General features: G+C 39.8%; 1 protein-coding gene across 4 annotated transcripts in view; it reads right to left on the reverse strand.

The window, feature by feature from the left end:
- Positions 1-19734, reverse strand: part of PTPRK (protein tyrosine phosphatase receptor type K) — a 350623-nt gene that overhangs the window by 158726 nt on the left and 172163 nt on the right. For all 4 annotated transcript variants that reach the window (XM_042875740.1, XM_042875725.1, XM_042875733.1 and 1 more), the window contains exon 7: positions 1770-2063. In XM_042875740.1, coding sequence (XP_042731674.1) covers positions 1770-2063 — 294 coding nt within the window. The remainder of the gene's footprint in view (positions 1-1769; positions 2064-19734) is intronic.

Genomic DNA, 19734 nt, shown 5'->3' on the forward strand with positions numbered 1-19734 from the left:
GGGGGCCTTCCCCCCCCCCCCCCCCCCCCCCCCTTTTTTTTTTTTTTATGTGATGCATTTCAGAGAGGATTAAAGTTAAAACTGAGTCAAAAATCTGTCTCAAGTCAGACTAGATGTTGGTGTCTTACATGCAGGTTTTTAATTTACGGACACACAATAAAGCTTCCCCTTAGTTGCTTTTAAAAATATGTCAAGTCTCATGCAAATCATGATCTGCTTTCTTTTCCTTTCTCATTTAAAAGCTCTTGTCTGTCACACACTGGGTAAATGAAATATTTTTCAAGTGCTGGGGAGAAGGAATCCAAACATTTGGGATTTGTTCATCTTGGCTCAAACTCTTTAAGATAGAACATGTTTTCAAATTTCTACTGTTTCAGAAGACTGTCTAAAACAATTCAGTACCATAAATCAATGCCTAACCTTACTTAGATCTGAACAACTGTCATCTTTACTGAGATAGGAAAAAATATCTTTTCACTTCACAGGAAAGAAAGATTAAATTATAAATAAGATAAAAAAAAATTCAAAAATGCCTTCAGTTTCATCTTGCTCCAGCTGCAAGCTTATTGGTTAGGGTTAAATGAACAGTGTGCCTCAGCTTCTGACAAGATTCTGCCCAATTTCAAAATAGACTGTCTAATTTTCAAGGGATTCACACTTACTGACCTAGTTGACTTGAAGTATTAGCTTGTGATCTAGACATTGACTCTTCTTCAAGTAAGATAAATGGTCATAAGTGATTAAATGAGAATTTGAATAGCTGTCCATCTGAGGTCTGTGACCAACGTATGAAAAAAACTTTTTATCTTACATATGCCTATGTATATATGACAGTTGGAAATCTGCCACTGAAGCTCTTATTTCTTGCTATTTTAATTTAGTTTTGAATAGATGGTTATCAGCATCTTCACTAAATCTACTACAGTGTATATTTTCAAAATCTGTAAGGCACGCCCTATAAATCTTAAGATTAGAAGAAAAACCCCACAATTTAAGTTTCCTTTTATTTACTTCCCAGTCTGATGTTCAAACCTCTAATTTTTCTCCTCTGCAACTATGAGAGGTAGGCATTATCTTTTTTTTATGAAAGCTGAGATTAAAATAATTCTAAGTAGCTTTGCAAGGAAGAGCATATAACACAAGTTGGCAGCGCTTAATCTTCTTGGCACTGGCCGTGCAGAGGCACTCAGAAAAAAAACACAGAAGCAGACTGCAAGACAGCAACATGTGTTTTTAGTGGCAATAGGTCAAAAATGGAGAAGAAAAGGCATTCCTAGTGATATTTGCATGTGTACTTTAGAAACTGCTAGAGATTCTGGCAGACCTTGCACATCTGCTTGGAAGAAAGGTAGTGCAGGACACTACCTTTTTTGTAAAATCTTATTTGTTTAATAGATAATTTTTCTATGCAAGTTCCTTTATATTAAAGTTGATTTACAATGCAAATGAAGGGTGAAAAAAGAGGTCAACTGTCCTTTCCAGAAATGATGAGGTCTTTTTTAATTCCATGAAGAGAAGTTTTCTTAGCTTTCTATCATCCCACCTGCTAACCTGCCTCCCATGGTTAGCACTCATCAAGAGAGACAGTGGCCAAATAAAGCAGTGGATGCAGCATGCTCATATTCAGACAAAATTCAGATTCCTGGACAGTTTAGGATTCTCTCCATGCTAAAGAATCCTTAATTTCTGCTACAAGTTAATTAGAAGCTAACAGACCTGCAAAACAATTAACAGAGTTTTTTTGTTTATTTTTTCTGAGCAGCACTCACCTGCACACTTGGTTCTGGTGATGAGTGGTGGTCCTGGCTGTCCGGTGCCACCTTCACCTGGTCTGGTAAGCAAGACACGAATCTCATATTCAGTATCCGGATCCAAATGCCAGAGTTTGTAGGTTGGGGCATTGACAGCATGGGTTTCAGTCCAGGTCCCAGATGTCATTCGGTACTCTACTTCTTTCAGAATAATGGGTCCATCACCAATAATTGAATTTGCATTGAGCTGAATTAGCAAATATGTTGGTCCAACGCCCAGCAACTGTGGAGGTGCTATTGGTCGAGGAGGCTCTGTATGGGAGACAATTAAAAAAAAAAAAAAAAAGAAGAAAAAATCAGTGATGAAACATTAAGAGGAAGTCTCCTTCCACTGAAAAGCTTCCGGGTCTTGATCTGCAAAGATTTAAAAGCTGAAAGCAAAATCAAGCCAATATCAAGCGAAGAAGAGCTGAAGAGGATTTCAGTGGCGCACCACAGGTATCTGACCAACGTTATATTTTCCATTTAGAAGTCTCAGATTATTCATATCATTTCCTACAGCAATAACTTGAGTTTTTAAAAAAGAACTGCTATTCTTTTATTGGCAGAAGCCACGTACATACTTTCCTTAAAGAAATGGTTATAATACATACATTAACTCTACACAGAATATTCTTAAAGATCACTATCACTGCAATTTATCTAAAGTCTGCCAGATGCAGTTATGGTGAAAGATACAACTACCTACTGCAGGCGTTCAGAATGTTCAGAACTGAGCAAAAGTGCAACCACGTATTTCATTATTTTACTCCAAGATAACTTATTGCTAATTTAGAAAGTCAAACAATAGGACATATGCTGGCTTTTGTTTTCCTCTATTTGAAGCACCTTCCACCCCAAAATTTAGACAGTTGCTATGTGAAAAGATAGCAACAGACCAAATGGAGAGTGAAATCTCCCTTACCCTGAGAAATGTATATGTAAAGTAGGACATTGCCTAAGAATGATTTATTTAAAAAAAGAAAAACAGTCACCAGCAACATGTATTTCCCTATTAAAATGACTCCACTGATAAACATGGAAGGTTCATCTTCATCCAGATGGCTCCTATTTTAACTAATTTGTTTCAGTTAATTAGGCAACAATCTTGAATTCAACGCACACAGGGGTTTCACACAGCAGCGACGCAGAACTAACAACATGGCAACTCTGAGCAGGTAAAGGGTTCTCATGGCCAGTATATTAGAAAAAAGACAGAGTCCCAGATCCAAAGTTTTCCCTAGGTCTTGGCCCTTCTCACTACCATTGTCCCTCACCTCTCCAAACAAGAGAGGTTAACATGCGGAAGTATTGCGTATATTCTGCCTCCCAGGAATGACCCTACCAATGTCACTTAGAGAGCATGTGAAGAGTGATGATTGAGAAGAACTTGCAGAATGTCTCCCAGCCTTCGTTCTCCATCCCACCCTCACTGTATGGTGAAAGTCAAGCTGGGACTCCCAAGTTCCCTAGGTCCAGTAGTGAAGATTCCCTTCAAGACATGACAGTGTATTTACTAACTCTGCAACTGACTGACCTTCCCACATTTCTCAGACATTCTGCCACAGTGATTCCTCTCTTTCAGGCTTTTCTAGACTAGCTGCATACCAACCACTCAGTTTGGAGACAGGGAACTTCAATACACTATAATGGTCACAAGCAGAGATCCTTTTATCCTCTCAGAGTGAAAAGGTGCATCTTCCAAGCTATCTAAATTCCAGCTTCAGGATATATAAAACCCTAGTAAGTATCACAATTAATTATTTACATGTTTTACTCTGTTTTGGCAAGAAGAGTGCAAATGAACTAATTCAAATCCCTAACTGCATCAAGGCTCAGAAATGCAACTGGGCTTAATGAGGGCAGTTTATTTGCTGTGAAACTAACACATTAAATGTCAAACTAATGAATTCTAAGGTCAGAGTATATTACAGTAGAAAACGTAAATGTTGATGAGCATGAAACACTACCAGCTCCAAGTTATAAACTTCTAAAACATAAAGCTATGTTTGGAAGTATATATTTTGATTAAGAGGATGATTATTACAAATAAAACCTCATATTAATGAAACTAATATACCATTGCATATTAAATTTTTATGTTAAGAGGTAAAGTGTATTCTTATATTTGCATATGCATTTTGTTTTTAAGCTCTTGAGGACAAGGAGACTTATTTATAAAGTCTCTCCCTGTTCCAATAAATTATGCATGAACTTTAATCAGTTAGCAAATGAACAAGTAATTGTTCTGCAGCATTATTAATATTCTCCATAATATAATATATATCAGAACCAGAGGTGTGGTGCAACCAGAAATCCCAAAAGTACACTAAGTATCAACTGAAGCATGCAATCCCAATATAGTAGATAAACTTTTCTGATGTTACCCAATTAACTTTCTATTAATTGTTCTCATTTGTTATTCCATAACCAGATCCATCAAACGTTTCCCAATTATAATTTCAAATTATATAATTTCCTTTCTAATACACAGCAACCTGAAACTTTTATGGCTTAGAAAATTACCATTAACAACTAAAAGAACGAACAAAGCTATTATTAACATTTTGGTTACCATTTCCATAGCAACTATCACATATATACAATACTACTCTATTCATGGGATTTAAATACAACATACATCCTCACATCCAAACAATGTTGCAGGCTTTTCACTCTAACAATTTAGGTCCATCTAGGAATATTCAACACAGTTTCAGAGCGTCTTAAGAAGACAGCCTGTCAAAAATGAAAAGTCTTTTATATGAGGAATGAAAGAAAAAGAAAAAAAAAAGAGAGATGCATGAGAGAGAACCCCAAGAAAAATCACATTCTCAGAACTTTGGTCTGGTTTCCAAACAACTTACAATCTTAGCTTCAGCCATAACAAGTGAAAAGTTTGGATCAGTGGTAACGCTATAGGAATCTGAGAACTAACAGCTCACCACTGCATCAGAGTCTGCCCTGCCTTGCTCTAAGCTGGCTGGCAACAGACAGCAACGTGAAAAATGCATTTGGTGGCTTTCAGCCATCCATCCTGGCAGCAGGTTCAGGCATCCTGGTGGGCTCCCTCTGCCCTGGCCACGGCAATCAAACCAGAGAATAAGACTCTTTATTTCTGTCAAAAAAACCACACAACTCCTGCAGTCATTTCCAGAAGATTTTGAAGTATCTTGACATGTAAGGCACAGAGAATTTCTAGTAAGCAAATTCCACTGAATGCAGTTCTGCTTTTTCTGGCCATAAACTTTCTCTGAGAAGTTTTAAAGTTTCTAAACAACCTTATCCAAAACTATATTTTAATCCACGGATGACTTAACTTATAGAATCATAGAATCACCAAGGCTGGAAAAGACCTCCAAGATGACCCAGTACAACCATCCATCTACCATCAATACTGCCCACTAATCATAACTCTGAAGTCCTGACCAGGCTCACTGCCTCTCCAGCCCCTCAAACATGGGGTATTACAGAGGTAATAAAACTCCTGCAGCTTTCCCAGCTGTGTGCAGGTGTCAGAACTCACATAGCGATGGGAAGTGATGGGACAGGAAGCAGCATCCTGACTGCCATAACAAAGTGCCAGGTCCTCTGGTCACAACGACCCCAGGCAACACTATGGGCTTGGGGGCAAAGTGGATGGAAGACTGTGTGGAAGAAATGGACCTGAGAGTGTTGATCAACACTTGGCTAACCATGAGCCAGCAGTGCGCCCAGGTGGCCAAGGCCAATGGCATCCTAGCTTTTATCAGAAATAGTGTAGCCAGCAGAGCCAGGAAGGTGATCATCCCTCTCAGCTCTGGTGAGGCCACACTTTAAGTACTGTGTTCAGTTTGGGGCCCCTCACTACAAGAAAGACACTGAGAGTCTGGAGCATGTTCAGAGAAGGATAGCAAAGATGGTGAGTTGTCAGTAGAATCACTGTTTCAATATGTATTTAAAAAGCAAATGCTGAATAGTTTAACAATAACCCCAACCAGCATGTTTCATTTCTCCCTTTGCTAAACCCCAACTTCAGAATCCCTTTTCCAGTGTGACCAGTGTTACTACAATCTTAATTTATGACAATATTTTTAGCCACTGCTTAAAGGGAGTAAAAATGGTGAAATCCCTTCCACTATATCTGCCCCCTAACATCTCTGAAAGACTATACTGAAAGAACACTTGTGCATTTACAACATATGAAAGAAATGAAAGGACTTTTATGCACAGCGTTTTGCAGTATTTGGACAGTTCTAGTTTTGACATGAAATGCCCACAGCGAAGTTAATCAAGAATTAAGACTGACATTTCATCAGTACGAAGTTCCCATTCTGCTGAGCTACTAGCAGTACATTATGCTCACATCAGTATGTATGACATTATATATTAAGTGCACTGTGATATTTAGGCACCAATGACTAGAATGAGCATGCAGCATCAACTCCAGCTTTAAGCCCTCGTACAGTTAAACAGTTATGTCATATTCTTAATAAAAAAATGCATGCAAGTAATTACATAATTATTGAGAGAAAAAATAACACAAAAAATCACTACTGTTGTTAGTGTATTAACCAATATACAAGTAACATATGCATAGTACTTTGTTTAATATTATTTACCCAGTCTAGGGGACAATAGCCTTACTAAGTAGCCTTTCAAGTCCAAATATCTCTTAAACTTAAATCAAAGGGAGTTTCATTAGTATTTGAGTTAGAATATATACTGTTAATAATCAGTTCACAGCAGGAAAAAAAAAAAAAAAAAGGAGTCCAAGCAAAATCCTACTGATTGTTTCACTTTAGGAAAAACAAAAAAAAAGAAAAACTGGCACTGGATGCACGTTTGATGAAATGTTTTTTATTCATATGAGGTTATGCTTCAGTCACAGAAGCCTCTTTCCTTACTCATAGCAGCAGGTTTTGGAGATAGGGAGGAGAAGGCTGAGAATCATGCAGCCAATTCGTGTTGCTGATTTTGTTACTGCAACTCCACATCCCCTTCACCTCCGCACATGAATATCTTGTAAGCTTTCCCTGCTCATGCTGGATCTCACATTAGATACTAGGAAGAATTTTTTCTCAGAGTGGCTGGGCATTGAGAAAGGCTGCCCAGGGAGGTGGTAGAGTCACCATCCCTAGAGGTGATGAAGGAAAGTGTAGATGTGGTACTAATGGACATGATTTAGTGGGCAGTATTGGTGGTAGGTGAATGGTTGGTCTAGATGATCTCTGAAGTCTTTTCCAACCTTACTGATTCTATCATTCTATGTGCTGAGTGTGCCTGTGCTCTCACGATGGCATGTTCAGTCTTCTTTGTCAAATACCTTACACAAAGCTATGCAGTTTTAGGACTATGGATATCAACACTTAACCCAATACATAACAGGGATTATAAACATAAAAAGCTTGATTTTTACTGTTAGAACAAACTATTCTTTTACCATTCATCATCCTTCCTGAAATTAAAATCAGTACACATTAATATATTATAAACTGCCAAGATGTGGGTAAGCCATAAGAACCAAAATTTCTTTCAGAATTTGTCACAATTCAGAGAAATTAACAAATAATCAAATCCAGAAAACCTACAGAAATACAGTTAAAATGAACTCACCAGGGAGTACAGTGCAGATACATCCACAAATGACTCCAGAGTGACTCAGCTCTCACCTAGATCAAACTCCCAACCGTCTTCTAGGGGAATTTCTCACAAAGCTAGTTGAATATGGATGCATACTTTTGGAAGTACACCAATTATTATTATTATTTCTGTACTGGTTCAGTTTTTTACTTATACTGACTACATATATTCAGAGCATGATGCTGTACACAAACTCCAAGAGGCCAGGGACCCCCAAGGAGCACAGTCCAAGTCAGTCCAAGGTTCCTTGAAGGAGTCAGGGCATGGGCCCAGTGGAGATCCCTGCCTGGCAGGAGCCATCCCCTGCAACAGCTCTGGGTGCTGCAACAAAGCTGGACCAGGAGACCCAGAACCAGCCAAAGAGCGTGAGGAAACAGGTTGCCGTCTCCCTGCAATTGCAACACTGTTCTGATACTCTTCCTGTACTGAACGGTTTTAGGATTTGAACATTTTAAATAACACTGGAAAAATGAAGTGCCTGATGAAGGCAATGAAGGAACGTTTGTTTAAATGTTGGAGAAAATGTATGACTTAGCAGAAAGCATTAAGGCAGTCAAATGTTTGCAGGGAAATAAAATTATCCATCTTAAAAGCTGGTTAATCCAACAGGAAGAAAAGAAAAACAAAACAGCAAAGAAAAAACAACAATACAGCCTTTTAACAGTAAGCAGTAACTGTTCAAATATGGTATTAAACCCTAAATTTAACAGTGAGAATAGCAACCCATGAATAATAACTGGTAATACTGTAGGAAATACTGCAGTCTATAAGTGTTTTCAGTGGAGGCTGGATGCCTTCTAGTAAAGCACATGCTAAAATTAAAAACAGAAGACAATAATGATACATAAGGCTCCAAAGACATGCAATTGAATGAAATTATGTGCTTGTTAAGGAGTCACAAAGCAAGCTATGAGAAAAAAAGAAACAACCATGGAAAATCTCTGCAGAAACACTGGGTTTCTTTTTAGAAAAAATAATTCTGTTTGGCATATATTTATTTAATATGACATAGAAATATTTTCATTCAACTTTCCAAAATGGTTAGGAAGTACAGCTCTGCTAAAAAATGTCAGAATGTAAGAAAAAATTATTTTGGACTTACACTTAGCTGTAAGTAGTTAGGTCCTTACTGGTATTGTTATCTCACACAGAAGATAAAAAGGCTCAACAACCTACATAACAGTGAGACTGCCCAGCACAATGAGGACAGCTCATTAATGAGAACTGAGTACTCTAGTGAGCTGAGATATGACATGTCTGAAAAATGTCAGAATAACTGAGCAGGTGCACAATTAAGACTTCAGCTGCTCTAGTGCTCTTCCTGGATATTGAAGGGGTTGAAGTGAAAGGCAGCTGTCACACTCTCTTTCCCTCAGGAGTTATGCTTCTGGCTTAAACTGTATATCAGGTGCACTGCCTCAGTTACATCCTGCAACTGCACAGCCTGTGCTGTGGTCCTGCTTCATCCCAAAGGACGCCCAGCTACGGTGGCACCGGCTTCCACCACAGCCATAGTCTGTTCCTGCCTCACCTTTCCGGGCACCCAGGCAGCTCTAGAAGCAAGAGGTCAGCTGCAAGTGGGAGGTAGACAGGACGCTGCACATGGTGCAAGTGCAACCAGCTCAAACTATCAGAATAACACACTCAGGTGTTATTTACCTGTGCAACTCTTTGTTTTTCCAATTGTCATAAACTTCTTTCTATATCAAGTTTAGCTAATTTTATCATCTGTTTTGTTGTTTTGTTTTTTTCCTTTGCTTTTTTTTCCTCCCTTATCAAATAGCTTCTACTGCAGAATCTTGGTGTCCTGCAAACAACTTGGAGAAAGCAGTTACAGAGGGTTTCTGCTGTTTATGCAGGTTAGCAACATCTCTCCCAAAGCACACTGAAGAGGAGCCAGAAAAAAAAAAAAACCTTGATGGCAGATAAGGGGCTTTAACATACTGCAACAATAGCAATACAGTAAGATTATGAAGAAATGTTTAGATTTTTAGAGAGAAGTATCCCAAACATCCACGTCCCCCTTTACATTTTTCTGAAGAATAATCAAAAGCTCATTCAAACTTCGCTGCTGTCTTGAACATAGAACCATAGAATGGCTTGGGTTGGAAGGGACCTCAAGGATCATCAAGCTTCAACCCCCTGCCATAGGCAGGGTTACCAGCTGCTAGATCAAGTACTAGGTAAGATTGCCCGGGGCCCCATCTAACCTAGCACTGAACACTATCCTGTGACTGTAAGTGCTGCTAACTACGTGAAGACATTCAAAACAGTTTATGATTCTGCAAGAAAGGCCTTTTTTCAGGTTTTTTTTTTTTTCTAAATGATACTTACATAGATGCAATCTCTCTGACTCTAGAAATATTCCCTATGTAACTTTAAAACTCAATTTATCACAACCGTCCAGTAACACCTGTTGCTTGCCCCAAGGTTGATACACAATATCTAAAGAAAGTTGGTATTTAATTAAAAGTTATTTGCCAGGAACAAAAGAACTCATTCTAAGCAATAGCTTAGTGACAAGGCATACCAAGTGATTTATCCAACTCACCTATGAGAGTCTTGTACAACCATTTTAATTGTATTTTATTACTTGAAATAGAAAAACTGAGAAGAATCCATCTAAACAAGCATTCAAAATAAATATCTATAACGCTGTAAGATTTTGGCTGTTACACAGACAATCAGTGAGAAAGAAACAACCAGAAAGAGAAAACTGAGCAGCAAGCTCTGGGTTAGTGAGGATATTGACATATTTCACTGCAACATCATTCCTGATTTTGAGTCTGTAAATGGGGATACTACGTCATGTGTTTGCCTCAAACTGCTGATTTATCTTTGAGCACCTGCCTAATATATCATGTTTATGTATTAAGTACCACAAAGTCTGCAACTTCATATGGCTGAAATGTATTTAATGCAGCAGTTACTGACCACCTAAAGTGCTGAAACAAGAATTATTTCAACAGTGAAAACTGCTAACTTCTGCATAGTGATTTCATATCCCATGCATCACTGTGCCATTTTATTCACCTTGATTTGAAACACCACTGCATTCATTTTATTATCCTCCTTTAAATAAAGGGAACAGTTGCAGCTTTAGCACTGTCAGCAGAAACTGTAAACAAGGTTAAGTCATGCTCAGCTTACACATAAAAAAGTCCTTCTAAAAACTGGAGCATGTCATCTCTCTTCACAACTTTTGAACAGAACACATGCCTATTTATCAAAGGACAGTAGGCTGTGATACCCTAGGAATCAATTAGAACAGTAACACACATTTTGTTAAAAAGACTGCATTGCACTGAAGATATAAAGTACACTGCAAGAAAAATGAATACATGTAAGAAAAGAAAAAGTAATGCCTGCAAAGAGAAGACATTCAAATCTAAAATAAGTAAATAAATAATTCACTCTGTATACAAGTCAGCTATAGCAAAACTCTGATCGGATATCCACAAGTATCACTAATTCCCTTGAGATCTCAGCATTGTGATTATTGTTGGAAAGAAATATTTTATCTACTTTATTGTCAAGAACCAGGAGGTTAAGAACAAAATTGAAGAACTTCTTCAAAATTTGGTACCTCCCAAGCAAGAACTATTCTCAGCTCTAGAAAGCTTTACAACAGGGTATTTGTCAATACTGCATTCTGCATGAACAATCATGTTCTGTGAATGAAGAGGAGCATTTCAGTCAAATTCAGTGGCAAACAAACAAACAAACAAAAAAAAACCCCACAACAACACAAAACCCAACAAACTATCAGGGAGTTGCAATTTAACAGCTCTAGGCCTTTAGCAAATCTAAAATAAAAAAAAGAAACACCCTCACCTAGAATTCCTGGAACTCAATGAAAGCTATCCACTCAACAGCATGAGACTAATGCTAAGTAATAGAAATTACCCACATGCAGCCTAACTGTACTTCTGATATGAGGCAGCACTTCCCATTCTAATGGTGAGCACTCTGGGCACAGCTGGTGACAGAAATCAACCCCCAAGGACCTGCCTTGCCCTGATCACCCACTCATCCTTCATGGTGCATGTTTGCTGAGAAGAATAGCTGACATGGATGAGGCCACAATTTTATTTAATAGTGATTACGGAACCTTTCATTGCATAAAAGATGAGCCACGCATTTCTGACCTTCCAAATCCTCCCCATCTTCTGTAATAGAACAGCTTACCTGGCACCTAAAATACCAGGAATACCCTTAGAATTGTTCAGTGCCACTTTTTTCAGGATTTGTATATGGCACTGAGCTGCCTGCAGGCACTTGACCCCACACGCCTAGCAACACTTTTGACACGCAGTTCCACTTCCTATATCGCTGTCTTTAAATCTTCCTTTCGCTATTTCACTCACCAAATGCACCTCGTGGAACAATTTTACCATAAGCATTAACTCACACTTGGACCTTGACATGTGGAGATAGGAGGAGAAAGTAAGAGAAGCAGCACATAAACCATAATACGAAGGCAAGGTAGACCAAGACCTTTAAAAGCATCCAGGTGACAAAGATGAACTTGAGAACTGTCACTTCAGACTAGTAGGGCACCTATATCTATGTAACAAGATAAACAGAATCTCCTTTCTCCGAAGTTCTTCCTCAGGGATCCCATTTCTTAGACCTTAAAAGCTTTCTGACAGCACTTCTATACAATCATCAAAGTGAAAATTAATACAATTTAGTATATGGGATACACATTAATGACCTAGAGACTTTCTGTGCTCAGACTGCTCAAGTCAAAAGAAAAACAAGAGCCCATCACTTTTGAAAAAACATTTATTTACCTTCAGTAAGTTTGCAGATTACACCAAGCTGGGAGGTGGTGTCGATCTGCCTGAGGGTAGGGCGGCCCTTCAGAGGGATTTAGACAGGCTGGACCACTGGGCTGAGGTGAATGGGATGAGGTTCAACAAGGCCAAGTGTCGGGTCCTGCACTTTGGCCACAACGCCATGCAGCACTATAGGCTTGGGGATGAGTTGCTGGATGATTGTGAAGAAGAGAAGGACCTGGGGGTGTTGGTTGATGCTCGGCTGAACATGAGCTGACAGTGTGCCCAGGTGGCCAAGAAATAGTGTGGCCAGCAGGAGCAGGGAGGTGATCATCCCCCTCTACTCAGCTCTGGTGAGGCCGCACCTCAAGTACTGTGTGTTCAGTTTTAGGCCCCTCACTACAGGAAAGATGTTGAGGTCCTGGAACATGTCCAGAGAAGGGCAACGAAACTGGTGAGGGGTCTGGAGCACAAGTCTTATGAGGAGCAGCTGAGGGAGCTGGGATTGTTCAGTCTGGAGAAGAGGAGGCTCAGGGGAGACCTCATTGCACTCCGCAACCTCCTGAAGAGAGGTTGTGGTGCAGAGGGATTTGGCCTCTTCTCCCAGGCAACAAGCAGGACACGGGGTAATGGCAGCAAGTTGTATCAGAGGAGGTTTAGATTAGACATAAGGAAGAACTTTTTCTCTCAGAAAGTGGTCAGGCACTGGAATGGCTGCCCAGAGAGGTGGTGGAGTCGCTGTCCCTGGCAGTGTTCAAGAGGTGTCTGGATGACGTGCTGCATGATATGGTTTAGTGCTAGTGGTGGCAATGGTGATGAGGAGACGGTTGGACTAGATGATCTTGTAGGTCGCTTCCAACCTTGTGATTCTATGATTTTATGATTTTTTAAGGACTGTATCCTTGCTCAAATCCCTCTACTTCTATTCATAACCTTTTCCAAGACACATTTAGCTGTTCCCACCACAACATATTCACATTTCTTATCCCAGCATGTCCAAATATTTATCACCAAAAATGCCATAAGGCATTGGAATGACAGAGAAGGGGGATAGTTATAGGAGGCACTGAGACCCCTACCTTGATCTTTGAAACAAGCCAGTAGAAACCAAAGGTGAGCCTCATGGTGATGCCAGTTATATATTACCTGAATTCTACAGGAAAGGGCAACAGTGCTCCTCTGCTTCCCACCACCAGCATCACTTGCAGTGCCATTCATCTATTTTACAGCAGTTTAGATTTAAAGCTGATATTTTGTGAGCAGGGAGGGTACAAAGAGATATCCTGCTTTTTTAAGTCCCTGCAGTAGCTTCCAGTGGATCCACACAAGAGCCAGATAGCAAAGAAGCAGCAGCAGCACAAGTCCAGGTGCTTGGGAGGGAGGAAAAGGACAGTGCAGATACAGGCCGCATTTTTGGCAGGTGCTAGCCTGCTCTGCTTAATCATGAAAGCCTCCCTCAGAAAGGGGGGAAGGGACAGGCAACAGGAACCAACATCCTTGCTGCAGCACGTAAACAGATGGGAAGAAATACCTCTGAAATAAAGGGCATAGATAAGAACACAGCTGCACACATCCCCCTTTGCCAAATGAATTTTGACTGTGATTAAAAGCTTGGAAGAGCTTCCTAGAAAAACAGAAAAGAATAAAAATCCTTGCTGCTTCTGCATGCTAACAGGAAACACATTGTGATATATGTTTCATTAAAGGAATGAAAGTAGTATACTGATTTATTAAGAGTTTTGATAATGCAGTGTTGTAAAGAAAAATAAAGTTTGTGATAAAACTCTTATTTAGAATTAACAAAAAGAGGTGAGCATCTTACTTATTTCATGATAACAACTTCAGTCCTGAGAGGTTAAGCAGGGTTGTGGGATCTTTTTTCGCTGGTGCAACAAGAAGAGTGAATATTTGCCTTTGTAAAAGAAAGTAACATACTAGATTAACTGAAATAGCAGTCTTTTGACCTGGAAAGTATTTAGATTGGTTGTACTGGAGCATTTTCATAATCTACCTTTCAGGCTGTGCTGTTCCAGCATTGAAGTTTGAAAAACTATATACTGCCATGTGTGCTGGTGTTGCTGTGAAGAGGACATCCTTCTAATTAAACTGATACTCAGTGAGTAAAACACCAAATTCACTACAAGAAATAAAAGCACAAAATTTAAAGTGAGCATGTGTATTAGATGATTTGGATTATAAAGACACATTTAGAGGATTGCTTTTTCAAAGCTTTCCTTGGTTGAAAATATCTTGTTTATCTTCATGTTGCTGCAACAACAATACAGATAAGGAATATAGCAAAACATTAACAATCATTTACTCTGGAAGAACAACTCTTTGAGAATAGAGTAGCCACGTCCATATTTTGCACCTTATTTGAACTGACTTACAGTGGGGGAAAAAAATGACTAGAAATACTATGCATCTTCCTGTTTTTCATGAAATAACTCACTCAATCTCAGCATAATTGGACACCGAATACGAATCAGATCAAGTGCCTGTAATCTACAACACAACTGATCCATAATACTAGATGTACATTCATAAGCAACTAAGAGATACCCGTACCTTAAGATACAGTTTGCAAACAACTTATGTGTGTATACACACACATTGCTTATATTTTATATCTAACTGTCACAAAAGATTATAGAGAAACTGAACAAAAGTAGCTGTGAAGTTGCACTTAACAAATGCAAGATTGTGTAAGATTTAATGGAAAAGGGAGAGCATGTCATTTCTGTTACAAAATTGTAATGTAGTTAGATAATAATATGAGATCCCAAATGCCCAGGTAATAGCTATTTACATGAAGGTCTTATGAAAACTATGCCTGTTTTTGTCACCTCTTTGTAGTATTTCACATAAAGTTGGAGATGCTCTAGGAATAAAGATGTTGTGGAACATCACATCATGGCTCCACTGCAGCACTGCCAGTGCCTCTGCACTCATACCTCAGCATGACTGCCTTCCAACAGCACTGCGGGGGAAGTGGTTTTAAATGCCATCTCAACACCTGTTAACTGAGAGATGTAACCTTTAGCATAGGAGTTTGCAGAACTACTCCCTCTGAACAAATCAGTAACGTGACAGCAGAGCATGGAGTAAACTTGGCTCTGGAGTTCAGACAAACTCAGAAATAAAGAGAAGAGTCACAGAGTCACAGAACTGTAGGGGTTGGAAGGGACCTCCAGAGATCATCGAGTCCAACCCCCCTGCCAAGGCAGGTTCCCTACACCAGGTCACACAGGTAGGTGTCCAGGCAGGTCTTGAACATCTCCAGAGAAGGAGACTCCACCACCTCCCTGGGCAGCCTGTTCCAGTGCTCCGTCACCCTCACCTCGCACATTTGTGCAGAACTTCCTATGCTGCAGTTTCCGGCCGTTTCCCCTTGTCCTGTCTCCACACACCGCTGAAAACGATCTGGCCTCACCACTCTGCCCCCCACACCTCAGATATTTATAGACCTGGATCAGGTCTCCTCTCAGCTTTCTTTTCTCAAGGCTGAACAGACCCAGTTCACTCAGCCTTTTTTCATAGGGAAGATGCTCCAGGCCCTTCACCATCTTCGTGGCCCTCCGCTGGACTCTTTCCAAGAGATCCCTGTCTTTTTTGTACTGGGGAGCCCAGAACTGGACGCAGTACTCCAGATGAGGCCTTACCAGGACAGAGTAGAGGGGGAGGATCACCTCCCTCGACCTGCTGGCCACGCTCTTTTTAATGCACCCCAGAATGCCACTGGCCTTTTTGGCCACGAGGGCACACTGCTGGCTCATGGCCAACCTGTCATCCACCAGGACACCCAGGTCCCCCTTTGCAGAACTCCTCTCCAGCAGGTCATCCCCCAACCTGTACCGGTGCACGCAATTATTCCTCCTCAGATGCAAGACTCCACAGTTGCTTTTGTTAAACCTCATCTGGTTTCTTACTGCTCAGCCTTCCAGCCTGTCCAGGTCTTGCTGAATGGCAGCACAGCCAATCCTCCCAACTTCGTATCACCAGCAAACTTGCTGAGGGTGGCCACTATCCCCTCATCAAGGTCATTGATGAAGGTGTTGAACAAGACTGGACCCAGTACCAACCCCTGAGGAACTCCACATAGTAACAGGTATCCAACCACCAGTGATGACCCTCTGCGCTCTGCCAGTCAGCCAGTTCTCAACCCACCTCACTGTTCACTTATCTATCCCACACTTCCTCAGCTTTATAAGGATGTAGTGGGAGACAGTATCAAATGCCTTGCTGAAATCAAGGTAGCCTACAACAACTGCTCTCTCTCCATCCGCCTCACCAGTGACAACATTGTAGAAGACTACCAGGTTGGTCAAGCATGACCTCTACCTGGTGAACCCATGCTGACTAATCCTGATGACCTCCTTTTCTTCCAGTTGTCCAGAGATGGCATCCAGCACAAGCTGTTCCATTGCCTTTCCAGGGACAGAGGTGAGGCGGCTGACTGGCCTGTTATTACCTGGATCGTTAGTCTTAGCCTAGAGGCCCCATTTCCAAACAGTTCTGCAAACAAACTACAGTTATCCCTTCCTAACTAGACAAAGCAGAGCATACTGAGGAACTCATCACTGCTGAAAGGAATCAGATGCTGGGAGCATCTCAAGGGTACTACAATGTATCATTATGCAGTTTGTTCTCTCTAGAAGTCCTCTTCTGGCCATTTCTTGAGAAGGAAACCCAATTTACTTGGATCCTCAGATGGCCCATTAAGACTATGTCTTGTTGTGCCCCCATGTTCTGTTGTTTAAATTCATTTTAATCCAATGTTGGTCAGGACAGAATTTTGATATTGAATGACTAAATTGAAGAGAAGGCTATAAAATACAGGGAGAGAAAACAATCTTTTCTATATGCTGCTCTAATTCACACAACAGAGTATGAACCACAGCTTTAACACCTGAAACAAAATATACCTAATGGTCAAATCAAAAGAAATTTTGCTATCATATTTTTATCGCTCTACATTGTCTTATTTTAAAGGTAAACCTGAGAAACTTAATAGTTTCTTATTCTGTCACATCAATATGACACTAATCAACATGTCTTCATTCAGCCTGAGCCAGCACATTGAAAGTTCAGTATCTGGGCTGCTGTATTCACAGAAGGAATCACAAGCAAAATCAACCACGCTACAAAAATAATGGGGAGGAAAAAATTTACTACAGCAGAAATTGGATGGTATAGTTTTCCACTCCAAACAAAACATCTGCTGTTAATAACGTAGTTCGTAATAGTATACACTATTATGGAGATTGCTACCTTCAAAGACTGCATAAGTAACCTATATTATTTCTTAAATTCAGATTATCTGTGCATACAGACATTTCGTATAAGATTGCATACAGCTGGTTTTGCATGTTGAATCAACCTGCTAAGAACACGTTATAGTAGTATTTGGAGACAAAAACAAATCAGATACACAGTATTACCAGCTAGACAAACGGAAACAGTACCTTTGAAAAGCCCTTAACTTTGCAACAGTTTTAGAAATGAATGCATGTAACCATAGGAAAAGATGTTGCAAAATTTTTATCAGTGAGCTCTGTTATATTACACAAAGCTAGTAACACTTTAAAAGTACTTCTTTTCATGAAGACAAGGCAGTCATAACTTCTCCTGACAGAGACGAAAATCCTGTTTCAAGCTTCTGATAGAATCATAGAATCATAGAATCACTCAGGTTAGAAAAGACCTTAAAAATCATTGAGTCCAACCACGACTTAACCATACTACCTTAACTCTACCAACCCTCTGCTAAGTCATGTCCCTGAGCACAACATACTGATGGTTTTTAAACGCATCCAAGGATGGTGACTCAACCACCCCCTGGGGAGCCTTTTCCAGTGCTTAACAACCCTTTCCATAACTAAGTTTTTTTTGATATCCAACCCTACACTTCCCTTGGTGCAAGAGTGCTTGAGTGTTCTTTTCAGGTTTGTTTGTTTGTTTAGTAACTGGAAGCACTAGAAAAACTCTCGCATATGATTTTCTACCTTCCTTATAAGTATTGTTTCAGAAAAAGGGTAGTTCTGTCCTCACCATGTCATAGAAAATCCAAATGAGATTTACGAAAACATTTTGAACACATGCACATAACTTTTTCCAATTGTAACAAGCCACAACACACCATTCTGACATTTAAAAAGATCCCCTAAACTTTTCCCTTCTTATTTAAAATAGCATTAACTTCCAAAGTTTGCTTCCTCTTGACTCAAGAAGTTAAATGGTTTGGCTGCTGAACTGAAAAGCCAGCCCTCAGACAGATGTACATCTCTGAGCCTTTTGTGCTGGCACACTGCCACAGCCTCTTTTCCTGACTTGTGAGGCACATCCTCACAGTGCAGATACTTCTGTTTGATACTCACATCCAGCCTGTCAAAATCCAGTGGCTAAATGACCCCAAGCACAAAGCCAGTTCTGGCTTTTTCTCTATTCCTCAAATAATCCCCAAGTACTTTTCTCAAGGCTGCACAAATGAGGAAACCTATTTGATAGTTAACTTTAGTTACAGTCAAGATAATAGAAGCTCCACAAACCAATCTCACACATATTTTCTATCTTCTTAAGTACAGAGGCTTAGAAATTGACAACAGAATAATTCCACATACAAAACTCTTTCTTCTCTTTGAGAATCAAACGGACTAGATAGGCTGAGTTTTGTGCTGGATTATTTCTTAGGGAGAGGATGGGATGGAGTAGGGATGCAGCAAAATACTCAAAAAATTAACAAGAAAAGAAATTGAAAAATGCATCAGAATTCAGCAAATAGCAGAAATAAAGATATTTACATCTGCATTTTCAAACAACAAGTTTAGTTCAGTTTCATGTGAGGCATTAAATAATGTGAGCAATCAGAAGGTAATTCACAACTCTAAATTCTGTCTATAGAGAAGCACCTTTTTTAAAAAAAAATAATTAACAACAAACAAAACAGAATAAGGAAATTCCACATCCATTCCTCTTAACTGAATTGGAGAAAGAACTTGAGCAAGTGCTTCCTACTTTCCAGGACTGTGTCTTAACCGATGTGCTCAATGATTTTTGGAAGAGTCTCTATATCTCTCCTTTCTTAAGTTGAACCATTTCCTGCAACACTCATGAAGCCATGCGTCATCCTGGAAGGTCAGTTTTTTTAATCATGGCTCCAATTACTTCACCGTAGTTGCAATAATTTGTGACTAGATGCGTATTCTGTACCTTGTTCTTCTTAAAATACTAAAGCATTAGGAAATAAAATGGGAAATGAAGCTCAAGTTGATAAATACAAAGGAGAACATGTGATGAGAAGAATCCCCCATACAATCTATATCAGTATAATCAAACAGGAATAAAACAGACAAGAATAACATCCCCATTGGGAATTTTCATAACCGTATCATCTCAATTCTCTCTGCTGGACAACAAGCCAGACAAAATAACAGTGATTATTAGGAACAGCACACAATAGAAAGCCTAACAGCTTATACCACAGCAAAAACTCATGCTGTTTCCACGTCTTTAACAAAAGATACAGATCTGGTCTTCCTATC

Source organism: Lagopus leucura, unplaced genomic scaffold (assembly GCF_019238085.1).
Source record: "Lagopus leucura isolate 7727_CA_CO unplaced genomic scaffold, USGS_WTPT01 Super-Scaffold_73, whole genome shotgun sequence".
Taxonomy (NCBI): Eukaryota; Metazoa; Chordata; class Aves; order Galliformes; family Phasianidae; genus Lagopus; species Lagopus leucura.